The 13,570-nt window shown below is 39.6% G+C and overlaps 1 protein-coding gene across 3 annotated transcripts; it reads right to left on the bottom strand.

Annotated features, from left to right (window-relative positions):
* Nucleotides 1–3,735: 3,735 nt before the first annotated feature.
* LOC103142935 (endoplasmic reticulum aminopeptidase 2) lies at nucleotides 3,736–13,006 on the bottom strand. Of its 3 annotated transcripts, none has more exons than XM_007559257.2 (22): nucleotides 12,840–13,006; nucleotides 12,500–12,577; nucleotides 10,901–11,253; nucleotides 10,606–10,792; nucleotides 10,362–10,531; nucleotides 10,145–10,283; nucleotides 9,927–10,061; nucleotides 9,722–9,842; nucleotides 9,484–9,638; nucleotides 9,261–9,374; nucleotides 9,043–9,174; nucleotides 8,614–8,745; nucleotides 7,522–7,590; nucleotides 7,249–7,424; nucleotides 7,069–7,148; nucleotides 6,803–6,986; nucleotides 6,553–6,709; nucleotides 6,292–6,476; nucleotides 5,439–5,600; nucleotides 4,760–4,900; nucleotides 4,469–4,550; nucleotides 3,736–4,121 (listed from the first exon to the last, which is right to left on the bottom strand). In XM_007559257.2, the coding sequence occupies exons 3-22, from the start codon at nucleotides 11,062–11,064 to the stop codon at nucleotides 3,975–3,977; spliced, it is 2,832 nt and encodes a 943-aa protein (XP_007559319.1). In that variant the 5' UTR covers nucleotides 11,065–11,253; nucleotides 12,500–12,577; nucleotides 12,840–13,006; the 3' UTR covers nucleotides 3,736–3,974. The 3 variants fall into 3 exon arrangements, with proteins under 3 accessions (XP_007559319.1, XP_007559320.1, XP_007559321.1); XM_007559258.2 differs by having other exon boundaries at nucleotides 12,500–12,592; nucleotides 12,840–12,923; XM_007559259.2 differs by lacking the exon at nucleotides 12,500–12,577.
* Between the last annotated feature and the right edge of the window lie 564 nt (nucleotides 13,007–13,570).

The following is a 13,570-nucleotide window of genomic DNA, read 5'->3' as shown; positions in this document are numbered from 1 at the left end:
TCACAGACATCTCCCATCAAAACTCATTGAGCTTAAACTGTTTTGCAAACAAGAATGGGGAAAAACTTCACTCTGCAGAGACTAAAAAATTTACATCTCTTACTGTGAAAGAGAGTTCTGCAAAGTACTGCCCCCAGGGGGGAAGGGGCGTTGAAAAGAAATACATGCAACATTGGTATCATTTTCATCCTGCTTTGCAAGAACGCACATCTTTGTGTTAGTCTCTCACGTAAAATCCCAAGAAAATATGTTGAAGGTTTTGGTTTTAAGTGAAGGTTTTGGTTTTAAGTGAAAGCTTCTGCAAGGCAACACAGGATCGAGTCCCAGTGTAAATTCATAAATAAAAACAACAGGAGGGGGGCATTATGCTGTTTGGCAAACTGTTACAAACATTCATCATATTCACCAGCACATCTGTTTGGTAACAACTAGATCATGTCACGAAATGTGCAATTTTGTGCAATTTTAGCTTTTTTCAATGATGAAAATATGAACTGGCATACTGGAAACGTGTTGGAGTCTTTGGCCAGATCCACCACATCAGGCTCTTCTTCAAACATGCTGTTCTCGATCATGTTCCTCGGCAGGTTAGCTCGCTCTGCGAAGCACAAAGAAAAGAAAACAAATGATTCTCGAACGGGAAATTGAGCCGTGTGTGAGAGAGGTGTACCCGAGCAGAATACAAATGTCGAATTACATTGGCACAAAGTGAGTTTGGTCTGTTTATGTTTGCAGACTTTGAGGGGTGAATTTTCTCATAACATGGTGACATATATGCAGTATTAATATGAACACTTGCTTCACCATTTCTACAGTTTCCTGTTAGTTAAAGGTATGCTTTCTACCTTTCCCCCCCCCTGCTTTGTGGCACCTTGACCTAGATAAAACAGGTTTGCCAGCCTGCACAGACATTTCAGTTCGCAAATAATTAAGATGGCTATCACTGAACAAATCTCACTGAGGTGGTTTATTTAGCTGCACAAAATCGAGCAACTACAGAGGCGTACAGCGGTTACGCCTCGATTGCTGAAGCACAAGGAACAGATTCACCGTCTTTGATTCGTCACGTGCAAAGCCTGAACGGAAAAAACCTTCACTTCCTCAAACCAAAATGCATCTTCAGCAACAGGAAAAGAATAAAGCTTTGTTTTACTAAACGGGTGCCATTTTCGGCCAGACAGACTCTTTACTCCCAAAGTAATTTGTGAAACAATCAGAAGCATGTTCAGCTTCCTAATTCAATAACTCCATTACTAAGATACTGTGCACTGTGTCCTGACAATCTAGCCATGCTTTTGTAGGTGATGAGCAGGGCATTGTATTATAAATCTGATGGATGCGAGTGGAAAGCAGAAACTGTAAACACCTTCTAAAGACACACTGTTCACTTTAAGCTGATGACAACAAACACAGCTGAGGTTTAACTCCACAAAAATATGTCAGCAGCCAAGGCAAGTGAAAGCGGTATCATCTGAGTCTGTGTTTGCTTAGTTATAGTGTTTCTGATATGACTTCTCTCTGTCTGGACCACGTTGCTGTGGCATGAACGTCTATTAATAGGCAAGGAGCTAAGTAGCTCAGTGCTGTGTAATGTCCAGAAGAGTTTATGACAAAAATAATAGCCAGTCAGTCACATTACGCTATGGATTTGATGACTTTTAACACCTGTGCGGTATTGCTATATTATCACTGTAAAATACAATAAATGTAACCAAAAAGACATGTTTGAGTGTGAGAGGGAGTGAATCGGTTTATTGCCAAACTAGGCCAATATAGTTTACATATTGGCCTAGTAAACCAATGTGCCAATATTGCTGCTTGTGGCTTTCGTGTTACTCAAAACATTTAGCATTGTTACCCTTACTGTCAAACCTAGCAAATGTATTCATGCTGCTTTAACATTTGACCACATTGTGACCACAAACTATGATGCATTTTATTTGGAGGGGAGAGAGGTTTGCAATACACCAACATGCATAACTGTATAATTTTCTCAATGCAGAACTGTAAAACATACTGGCGGCAGCAGCATCATGCTGTAGGGCATTCAGCTGAGACCAGGAAGTTGGTTAAGAGTTGATGAGACGATGGATGCAGCGATAGATAGATAGAGGCGTTTCCTTTCCCTAAAGTAACACACGACTTTGTGTCTATTTATATAACATAATCACCTCCAACATATGTTCAAAATTATTGTTTTAAAGTGAAAAAATGTGGAAAACCTTGAAGGGTCTGATTACTTTTGCAATAATCCACAGTTACATATGGATCAGTAGCTACAGTTTGTTCCTATGTTCAGCTCATGAACACACAACATAAACACCACATCTCTGCAGAGCAAATGTTAGAGTAGTTAGAGGTTGGTTTTGACATTCTTTCACTGTCTGATCAAAAATCTGATTGTGACATACAAGTTTGCTCTTGTGTCGAAAAAAAAGAGACAAACTCACAACCAAGATCTGTCAGAGATAAACAAAATAGGTAAGTTTTGAAAAAAACTGTGATTTTTTTTTCACAGTTTGCTTTATAGCTGATGCACTGTTTGCTTTAATAACGCCCAGGGACAATATAAGTGGTTTGAAACTATTTTATAACTCTTTATAAAACATTTCCAGTTATAAACTAATAGGCTTCAACCTGAGTAAACACCGCAGCAGTGCTTTCACTTTGAACAGGAAAACAATTTCCTGCTTTTGTTTCATAAGCTATCTTATAAATCCTAATCACAACGTTGTTTAGCTCACCATATCTAGTCTGTTTAGCATCCAGCAAAGTCAGTCAATGTAGCTGTCATCGTGTCACCGAAACACACCGACACGACAGTCATTAGCTGGCCTGCTGCTGGTAGGCTAAAGACACTGCTACTCACCGTCTTCCGTCCTTACCTGCATTGTTACTGTCAAACAAATCCATGGTGATTTATCTGAAAGACTCCCTCTTGTCCAGAAAGAACTGGGAAAACTCTGGACGTTCAAGGACGTCCGACCGAGGACCAAGGCGATGTTTTTTGGCTAGCCACAACCCACCGCAGGCTCACAGTCAGTATCAGCAGCCTCCCCCCACTGTCACAGACTGAACAGCATTCAGACGGCTAATGTTAGCCGCTCCCAACTTTACCCCTCATGGTTTGCTTTTTAAGGAAAACGGGTAAACAGAATAGATTTGTATTTGTACTTAGCTACTTAAAACCGCGAAAACAAATCTCAGTTCAAAGTCTTAGGCCAGCTACAGTTGGATTAAATGACAGTTTTCCTCCTATCCCGACCAGTTGTTGACAACGTTCCGTCAAGTTGCAGGGATAACATCTAATTGGATGATACTGTTAGGGGGCGGAGCTAGCACGCTATACGTACAAATGTGCCTGAGTAGTTAATGTATTTGTTTAGCATCTGCAGGGTTTGCGTTGAAACAGTGGGTTACCGTCGACCATTTTCACCAAAAATATGCAACAATCCATCTCTAATGGCAGGCAGGTTTGTTTACTAGGTATTTGTCAAAATTGAAGATCAATACAGAATATAGCTTTTATACTTGTTTATGCTTAATTTATCATAAATTTGATCATTTTTCATCTTTGAGCAGAACATTAATTGATAATCCTATATTATTAATTTTTTTTCAGTATTACTATTTTTATAGTATATATAGTATAATCTATAGTATATCTTTGATTCGAGTGCCTTTGCTTTTAAAATATAAACCCCAGTTAAAACAACACAAAAAAGATGGAACAAGTTGTAGTGAATCCATTTATTTTCTAATTAACTTTGCTTTCTCTTTGAAACACAATGACAACAAAAAGTTCATGATACCCTCAGCCTGTCATCTCCCATATAACCCTTTTACTCTAACAAAAAACATTCCAGACATTTACAATTTCCCATTTACAAAACTGTTTCATTACCTAAAATATAGGTTTCACTTACAAAAATTCTCAAAAATATTTGATGCTTTTTTTTCTCCCCAGATAGCTGTCATTTCATCTGCTCATTCAGCCAGTTTCTCAGTGTTTCCAAGTTCCTCTGAACCCAGCGAATATTCTTCTGCACATTTTCCAAGGCAAGTTGTGTTGCTCTCAGCTGAGAAGACTGCTCTTTGATGGATTCAAAAAACAACTGCACCTTAGGGACAAAACACATGTAGAGATAAATTACCTAAATCATTAGCTTCACAACAAGTTTTCAGCTTAGTTTATGTTCAAGAATTAGACTCAAGACAGGCTCAACAAATTCCACCAAGGACTAGTCCAAGTAAATGCTTTCCCACAGAATGACCAATTTCTACTTGGAATTACTTTGTATCTGAAGTCAATTTAATATGAAAATATGCATAATAATAATAATAATAATAATAATAATAATAATAATAATAATAATAATAATAATAATAATAATAATAATCTTTAAAATAACGTTATTACATTCTATAATACACAAAGGTATCAAAAGATTACTAAAGATTAATTTACTTCAGTGAGCTCCTCTGGAGATGAAAACTGCCCTGTGGTCCCAACAATCATGGTCCTGATGCAGGAGGAGCCTAACTGAAACCTGTATATAAGAAAGAAAGGAGGAATGTATCAGAAATCCAAAAACTTAAGAGTAATAAACCCCAAGTCTGCTCCAGCAAATAATGGACTGTAGTGCAAATAAGTTTAGAGATCATTCATCTGAGATGCTTGATGGGCAAAAAGCAGCTCCTAAAAAACAAGAGGGGCACCTTGATGGCATCACATGTTTTGAAAATGAGTCATACTGACTTTTCAACCAATGTGTCCCAGTTCTGTTTGACAAAGTTCCAGGCGAGATAAAGTCCCTTTGGATTACGGGCCACCATCCAAACAACATGAGACAGGTCCTGTGATCGGATCACCTCTCCTTCCAGACCCATTGCCAGCAGTCTGCAAAATAAATATACACAAGACCAGCATTTATGACACCAAGCTTTACTCAACGTTTGTGTATTCTAAAGCAGAGCTCCCCAACCCTGGTCCTCAGGGCCCACTGTCTTGCATGTTTTAGGTCAGGGGTTTTCAAATCCAGGCCTTGAGGTCCTGCATCCTGAATCAAATGACTGAATTTCCTTCTTGGCATGCAGTTAGGTTCTCTGGAGTCCTGGTGATCTGATTATTTGGCTGAGGTGTTTTTAAGGAGAAACACATCTAAAAGCTGTAGAACACCAACCCTCAAAGTCTGGTTTTAAGTGTTTCCTTGTTGCTGCAGACAAGGCACACCACTAAAGAGGTAATTCAGTCATTTCAGGCAGGTGTGCTGTAGCAGGAACACATCTAAAGCATGCAGGACAGTGGACCCTGATGACCAGGGTTCGGAACCATTGATATAAACAAAAGCAGCTGCACAGTGATGAGTATAATTATTTTGCCACAAGATGGCAGCACAATCAGTTTGTAAAAAAAGCAAGAAAAAGGCCTCCAGCACCTTTGCAGCTTGTCTGTGTCTTTGGTCGTTGACAAAGCAAAGAGGATCTTATTTTTCTGCGCTTCAGAGAGGGAAATCTTGTACGTGTTTAGGAGCGAGGTCCAGCCATGGTCATCCTGAGCCCCCACTGAGAACACCGTCTCTGCCACATCTGTAGGTAAGCTTTAGTGAACAAAAGCACAGACAGTTAAGTTAGAGACTGAAGTGACTTTGCATTTAACATGGTTGTTAAGCAGAAGAAACTCAAACAGCCACTTGTTAATACTAATATATGCCGAGTACCATATTTGAATGCAAATGTATCAACCCAGAAGCAGTGGATGTATAGGAGCTAATAGGTGCAAATCCAGTCAGATAAGAAGAGGAAGCTGAGGCTGAAATTATATGCAAAATTGGGCAATAAAAGATTGGAAGCCTGGTCCAATGAGTGTTAGACTTAGCTGAAATGTTCAGATTTTAGGGCCATAATTTGTCATGAACAACATGAAAGCATGTTGTTTTATGTTCCATTCTATCTTGTGTCGACTATTAAGGCTGCCAACCTGAATATTGTTGCTGTTCATACCCCTTTAACACATATACTGCGCCATGTCACCAATCTCAAACCTCAAAAACTAACAACATGACATTAAGGTCACTGTGCTCCCAGAGCCGCAGCAGTCACCGGATCTCACTGCTACAGAGCTCCTTCAGTGGCGGAAAAGGAGATTCACATCATGGATATACAATCCACAAATCCAGAGCGAATGTGATAAGGTGTCATGTCAATATGGACCAAAATCTCTGAGAATTTTTTAATGAAGTGAGTGGTGTGTATAGAATAGCATTTTGTTATAGTTCGACTCAAACAGACTTTAATGTTCCGTTGGAATGGAGCCAGTCTTTGAAATGTTGGTTTGCACGCTCCAGACATGGTGGGTATTCCAGGTGACAAGCCAGAGACAGGACCTCCGACCTCAGGCGTCGCTCAGACACAGTGCCGCTGTCACTCCATGTCTGCTGGTCGATGACGGCACGGAAAAACTGCAGGATGTACTTCTGCTCAGAGACAGAAAAACAGTCACATTCAGATAATGTAACGTTTAGGAAATACTTTTATGTGTTGCTCTCTTACTTCCAGGTTTTTAGTTAAAGTGGGCTCATCTCTCTTCTCGATAATGTGGTAGAAAACTTCCAGATAAGCCAGTCCTTCGAGGAGAGGCACTGTGTGTTTCTCAAGTTGCAGATAACCAATCAGGTCCAAAGCTTTGTTAAGTGGGAGGTGCCCCGCTCTTTACAAAGATAGAAAACAAACATTTTTAGTTTCTTTGCAGGCATACAGGAAGTATTCCTATTATTTAAAATGTGCAAACATGCTTCCTTACGTGACCAGCTGAAATGCATTGTGTATCAAGTGAGTCCTGTCCTTGTAGCTCAGAGCTGTGTGATTTTCCCGCAGTAGTTTAGCCATCACATCCCAACCATCATCAGCATAATGAACCACGTAATAGCCGGTCATATCTGAGTTTATTTTCACCCAGCTGGCTTTTTCTCCTATGTGTACACTATCTATATAAAAAACAGCAAGTATTGAGTTATTACAAAGTTAAAAACAACAGAATTTCATATTGGATGCTTTTTTATCTCCTACCTGTGGGAGAAGTCATCATATGTCTGTGGATGGTGCTGGAAATATCAGTCTTGTATGTCAGAGGAATATGCCACAGGAAGCTATTAAAAAAGATGCATGTAAACCTCAAATTGTGTTCATTTTACAAAATAAATCCAAACTGAGAAAGGCACATTGCACTGCTAATAGCTGTGAAGTTACCCCTGTTGCACAGCTTGCCACTGAGGATCAGAGGGATGAACTGTCCTCAGAAATCGATCCTGTCGAAGAAGCAGACGAGGCCCCTTCCTGGTTACAGTCACCAGAGGAATCCCTTTCTGTAAAGTCCAAGTGTTCATCATGGCTGTCAGGTTGAGGTGTTCCCCTGCAAACAGATACTGTAGGAGGACATAAACAGTCAGTTCCAGCAAACACAATAAAGTGTAAATGTTGTAACATCAAGATGGTGAATGAAGGTTTGGATGTTTTACTCACTGCGTTCTTGGAGGCCTGGTCACTGCTGTAACAGTGCTTGGCTGAGGTGAAGTCATCTTCTGAACATGTCTAAAAAATTATGGAGAAGGTTTCTGTTTTTTATGACATATCTCACTTTGGATGGAGATCATTTGAATAACATAGTTAGTGTCTTGCAAACACTGCAATAATACAAAATCTTGAAGTATTTGTTTGTCTTGTTTCTAGTGGAAATGTCTTAGTACACTTTCAATAAGACAAAACTAACTTACAAGTAACTCTTCAACAAGATATAGGAGCTTGTTTTAAGTCTATGATTTATTAACATTGATTTTAAAAAAGTGCCACTTTCACTGGAAGATTTTATTAATTTATAACACAGAAAAATTTATTGTTATAACAACAAAATCTGCCACTGAAATTGAAATAAAAAATAACATTTGTAAATCATATAGGCTAAAATATTTCCCTCTGTTGGTTGATGAAAATGTTATGTGCAAATTCACACCCAGAGTTACCACATTGTTGGGAAAAGTTAGAAAATATGAGGCATATATTGAAGGCACACATACTATTAACGTCTTCAGAGACGTGCATGTTGCCACCGGCTCTAATGCATTTCAATATCACCACTGATGCTAACTTTTGAGCTCCTATTTAGCTCACAACTTGAAGATTCTAGTCCAAAGAAAAAAATTCTACTCTTTTTAAATGCTTGCAAATCCAAGATGATTTTTGCTTTACATCACTGTTTTCCACAATTTTTCCAAATCAAGCTGCACTTTGATGCCAGTTACAAACAATGGAACATCAGTGCAGTTGAGACACACAATCTTCATAAGGATTTTTTTTGTAGTTTAATCAAGTGCTTTACTTTAGAAAACAAAAAATTGAATGGTAGGGGTACCTTGGATTTCATCCTAAATATTGGAATTATGTATGTTTTTTTCTACATGAAGAAGAAAACTGCAAAAGCAGAATTGCTGATCTAAACTGGCCCTCTTGTAACTATAAATCACACAAATACACAGCAGTGCTTCATAAAGCTGCTTGTTTATTAAGCTGTTTCTTAAGATCAAAGAATAAGATAAAAAAAAAAACATGGCGCCTTACGTTAGATAGACTGTCCCACAGGTCCTGATTGTGGGCATTTCCATAGCTGAACTTGCGAAGGTATCGCACTATCCCGCTCTGAAACACGTCCTCAGACAGGAAGTACCGCAGCATGTGCAGGACACATGCTCCCTGAAAAGAGTTTCGACATTAAATATGAGATTTCATGAAATGACAAGCCTGAAATTGTGTGGTTGTTCAGTTTTTTCAGTGTGCAAAAAGTGTTTTTTGTAACATTAAATACAATCGTGTTAATTATTTTACTGTTATGTTCAAATAATTTGAACATTTTAACTCAGAATAGTTGCCTTAATAGTTGCAAATTAAGGCAACTATATGTGATAAAAATTATTGCTTTGTTATTTTTGTGTTTGGCACATCCTCAACTCTGGGCTCTTATGAATTGTGACCTAAACAGAGTGATCGTACCTTGTCATACGAAACGCTGTCAAACATTTCTTCGATCTGAGTAGGGCTCTCTGCTGGGCTCGAGATCGGCCGAGAAGAGTTTAAAGAATCAAGACCAATTGCTACAAAACAAGTGTGCAGTAGATACTCGTCCTGCCAGAACAAGTTAGAGAACATGAATATCAATCTTATTTTTAGGGAACAGTTGTGGTTTATTAGTCAATAATTAAAAAAATTACCACTTTGAGAATTGGGTAGGTGGCCTCCACTGAAATATACTCCATGTATCTGGCAAATCCTTCATTCAACCAGAGGTCGTTCCACCAGTCCATGGTTACCAAGTTCCCAAACCACTGCAGGGCGAACCACTAAATTTAATTTAAAATTCCTTTTCCAAATCTAGCTAAGAAACATTAGACAATGATTCTTATGTATCACTGATCTGCACTTTTATGTTCTCACCTGATGGGCAAGTTCATGACCAATGACCATAGTAACCCAAAGTTTATCAGAAATGGAGGATGTGAGGGGGTCATAGAGAAGGCTGGTCTCTCTGTAGGTGGTCAGGCCCCAGTTTTCCATCGCACCAACCTGGAAATCTGGAATGGCAATCAGATCTGGAAGACGAAAAAATAAGCAATAAAGAACAAATGTAACAGATTAGACATAAGAAATAACAAAGGGAATTATTATTGAGTACCTTGTTTGGGCAAAGGATAACGAATGTTGAAGTACTCCTCATAGAAGTCCAGCATTTTAACAGCTACCTCCAAAGCGTAGTGGGTTTGCATCCACTTCTCAGGCGCAGCATAGATGGAAACCTACAGTGAAATCAAAACCAAGCTGTTGAACCAGACAGTTCAAGCCAAAAGAAAAGTGACAGCAGGGTAGAGGATCATGAAGACCTTCACTCCAGACGAAGTCATTGCACTGACAGACTTGAAGTCACAGACGATGAAAGCTACAAGGTACGTGCTCATCATTACGCTCGGGGCGAACTGATCTTCAAGAAGGTCACCATTCAGTTGTACTGTCTTGATCTGAAACCCAGGAGAACTTGGAGGTCTTTTTTTCCATCAATGTTTGAAACATCTGCGACATTTTTCAAAGACTCAGCACTCACTACTGGCATGTTGGAGAGAGAAATGTAGTCCCGGCTCCTCCTGATCCTCACAGAGAAATTGGCTTTGAAGCTCGGCTCGTCGAAACAAGGAAATGCCATTCGAGCGCTTGTGGGTTCAAAGTGAGTGGAAGCTAGGAATCTGAAAATACATTGTTGCAGACGGTGTGTGTTGGCTACGTTTTCCAATGACCCCGAGAAGCAGAAAACCTGTTCTCACCTGGTCTCGCCTTCACTGGTTCTGTAGGTGCTTTTATAGAAGCCGTAAAATCCCTCTGCTAGCTCTGCTTCAAACTCCATGTACAAGAAATACTTCTGGCCGCTGCTGAGAACCCTTGGAGAAAAAATGCCTATTTGCTCGTGGGAAGGGTTGTGAAGAACTGGAAGAACCTAAAACAGGAGAAGATTGTTAAGCCGACAGGAGTTAGTAAATAAAATTGATCCTGCCTTTTATTTCCAACTACCTGATCAGACAGATGATTAAGGTTCTGGTCCAAAATTGTGGCCTTAGAGATTTGAAGACCCTTGCTGTGTAAAACAACCCAGTTTGTATTGTTCTGGACATCGATCTGGATCTGCACGGTGCCAGTGAAGCTCAGAGTTGTGAGGTTGGGGTGCAGAAGCAGGTGGTAGTGAAGAGGAACAATGTACCTGAGGCACAGAAACACGACGGCTAATTAGTGAGTTAGTCAAAGTACGGATGTTTTGTTTCTTTCCCATCTGCTTCTGCAGTGTGGCGAGAGAAAATGCAGAGCCTACCTTGGCAGGCGAAGACGGCTCCAGGGGAAGGACAGATTACCATCGCCCAGAGATTCTGCCGTGGGACTGGGGGGACTCGTTACCTGCTGTGAGCTCTGAGAGGGCTGAGACCCAACCAGATGAATACTGAAAGCCAGCAGCACTAAAAACCCGACTGGAATCATTGTTAAGGGAATGTTTGAGAACAAAATTGATTAAAATGACGCCAACCCGTTTGACAGGTCGACTCTCAGCTCTGAACTCATTTAATCATAACCCGAACACTGGAGTCAACCGCGGTAAGGACCACCCGACATCAGTGGTTGATGAAATGAAAATAAAATGGGTGCTCCTCCGGGATTCTTCTCTTGAACCTGAAAGACACAAACAATGGAAGAAAAAGTTAAATATGTCTCTTGAAATAAAAGGTAACTGTGCATATATTAATTTTACTGTTGTGACAAACCTCTCCTCTCGCAGGACTTCAGACTATTTTAGAGGAGGTTCAGTGAACCGAAATTAAGATTGTGAAGATATAAATAGCTGCATTTATTAACAAGTTTACGGAAAATGTATCAAACTGTTCTGGGGTGGGATACACTGTGGCAGAGCTCCTGCTCCAACAAAGAAAGAACAGAATTGATTTTGTGTTTTTTCTTCCTGCAGAAAAAACTCCTGGCTCAGTGTTTACATGTTTATCTGTCTCTCTTTCTTTGTCAGAGACATTTACACAGCTACTGCTGCCGGTAACTCTACACAGTCTTTCTTTCAAAAGAAATTCACCCATTCTGTTTTTACATCTTGTTCCTGTTTCCTTGACCCTCAGTCAGACATGGAGCATGGCTCTGTGCTGATCTTTACTCTGCTGGAGAATACTTCCTGCTAAAAGCTGATGTTCCTCTCCACTGTATCTACATATTTAATTCGGATTACTTTATGATCTGCCCTGTGGTAACTTGGACTATAGGACTGGATTATATTTGAATAAATTAGACAATTTTAATATACCAAACTCTTTTTTTTTGTTTGTGTAAGACTGGATGTGACTTGTCTTAAAGTGACATTACAAAAAATAAATAAATAAAAAAAAAGATAAACAAAACATAACTTAACTGTGGTGCCATAAACACATGACTGTTGGATATTTTGTTTACTTTGAACACTTGTGTAGCTATGAAACAAATTTCTGAGTGCCCAAAATAAGTAGACTAAATTATTCTCTTGGAGCAGGTGGGGGAAAAAAACTGCTAAGAATAACTGGGCCGTACTGAGCACATGCTCAGTTAATTATGGCACATAAGAGCTCGGCTGAAAAACAGACCACAGCTAGTCTTTCCTTTAAGAGATTCAAACATGTGAGCAAAAACGAACCATGTGGTCAGAAAGAAAGAAGAGGACGGAGCTAAGAGGGACGAAGGTGACAGCAGCTGCCGGAGCGCAGCTACAGTTCAAATCAGGTTGCAGGAACAGTCTTAAAGCTGCACTGTACCAAACTTACTATTTAAAGCTATCAGTCACAGCCTCTGAGATTTCCACAGCCTGAATAGATTTTTAGAATTGAGGTAGAACTCTCTGCTCCTGCTGTAGGAGATTTGTATAATTACCAACAAAAAGCATTACCTCGATCAGTTTAGCTTCATCATGCTTCCTTGATGCTCCTGCTGTTCAGTTTCACTTTCTTTTCTAAGATACCGCCCACTGAAAATAAAAGAACTCTTTACATGAGTGTGTGAGTGTGTGTGTGTGTGTGTGTGTGAGAGAGAGACAGAGAGAGAGAGAGAGAGAGAGAGAGAGAGAAGAGGAGTCACAGATGTAAGGATATAGGCAACAATGTTTTCTTATAAATTAAAAAATGTTGCGGAAAGAAGCTAAATTAATTATGTGTTCATATTTATTGGTTTACAGACCTGCGTGTGTGTCTCTGTGTGTGTGTGTGCAGGTGTTGCTGATATCATCTCACCTCAGATGTAACAGCCAAACGCAGGCGGTTGTCCAGGTGTTTCAGTATTATTCCTAATGCCTTCTCCTCACTTTGCTGTAGCTTAATGAATCCTAACACAGCTTGACATGTTTAACTTGTGTTATATTGTCTTTCTCCCTTCCTCCGTCTGGGTCTCTGGGTGTTGGGTTTTGTGGGTGTGTTGGGATGGTGCATGGAGTTTCCATTGTTAGTATAAGGTCACAACAATGAGACATGCCAATCCCCCACAATGCAACGCTCCTGGCAAAGCCCTCTTTTAATGCACCCGCATACAAGGCACACAAACACGCACAAACTCACACATACAGAGAGCACTGACCAGGGTTCATAAAAGTCAGATTGACTGCAGGTTAGAAATGACTGAGCCACCCAGAGGACTCATTTATCTTCATATCATTTATCTATGGACAGGTGAGACTTTTAACTATCCTCTTTATGCAAGTGAACAAAAAAAATATGTGTTTTTGCAGAAATATGTTGCTGCTTCTTACAGTGTTCACACTCTATGATACATTATTACCAGCATTATTTAGCAAATTCAAAACTGTGTTTTGTGCATTTTATTTTTAGAAATAATGTTTGATGCACAATTAAGCGTAGCGGTATCACATTGCGCCAATTTTCAAGTCATTGGCTAATTGTTCATTTTTGGAATCGATTTTAAGATGCTTAGGGTTTATTTAGTTCCTTATCTTTTTGTCATTGGCTGT

Source organism: Poecilia formosa, unplaced genomic scaffold (assembly GCF_000485575.1).
Source record: "Poecilia formosa unplaced genomic scaffold, Poecilia_formosa-5.1.2 Scaffold103, whole genome shotgun sequence".
NCBI lineage: Eukaryota > Metazoa > Chordata > Actinopteri > Cyprinodontiformes > Poeciliidae > Poecilia > Poecilia formosa.
This window is presented reverse-complemented; position numbering and strand designations above follow the sequence as displayed.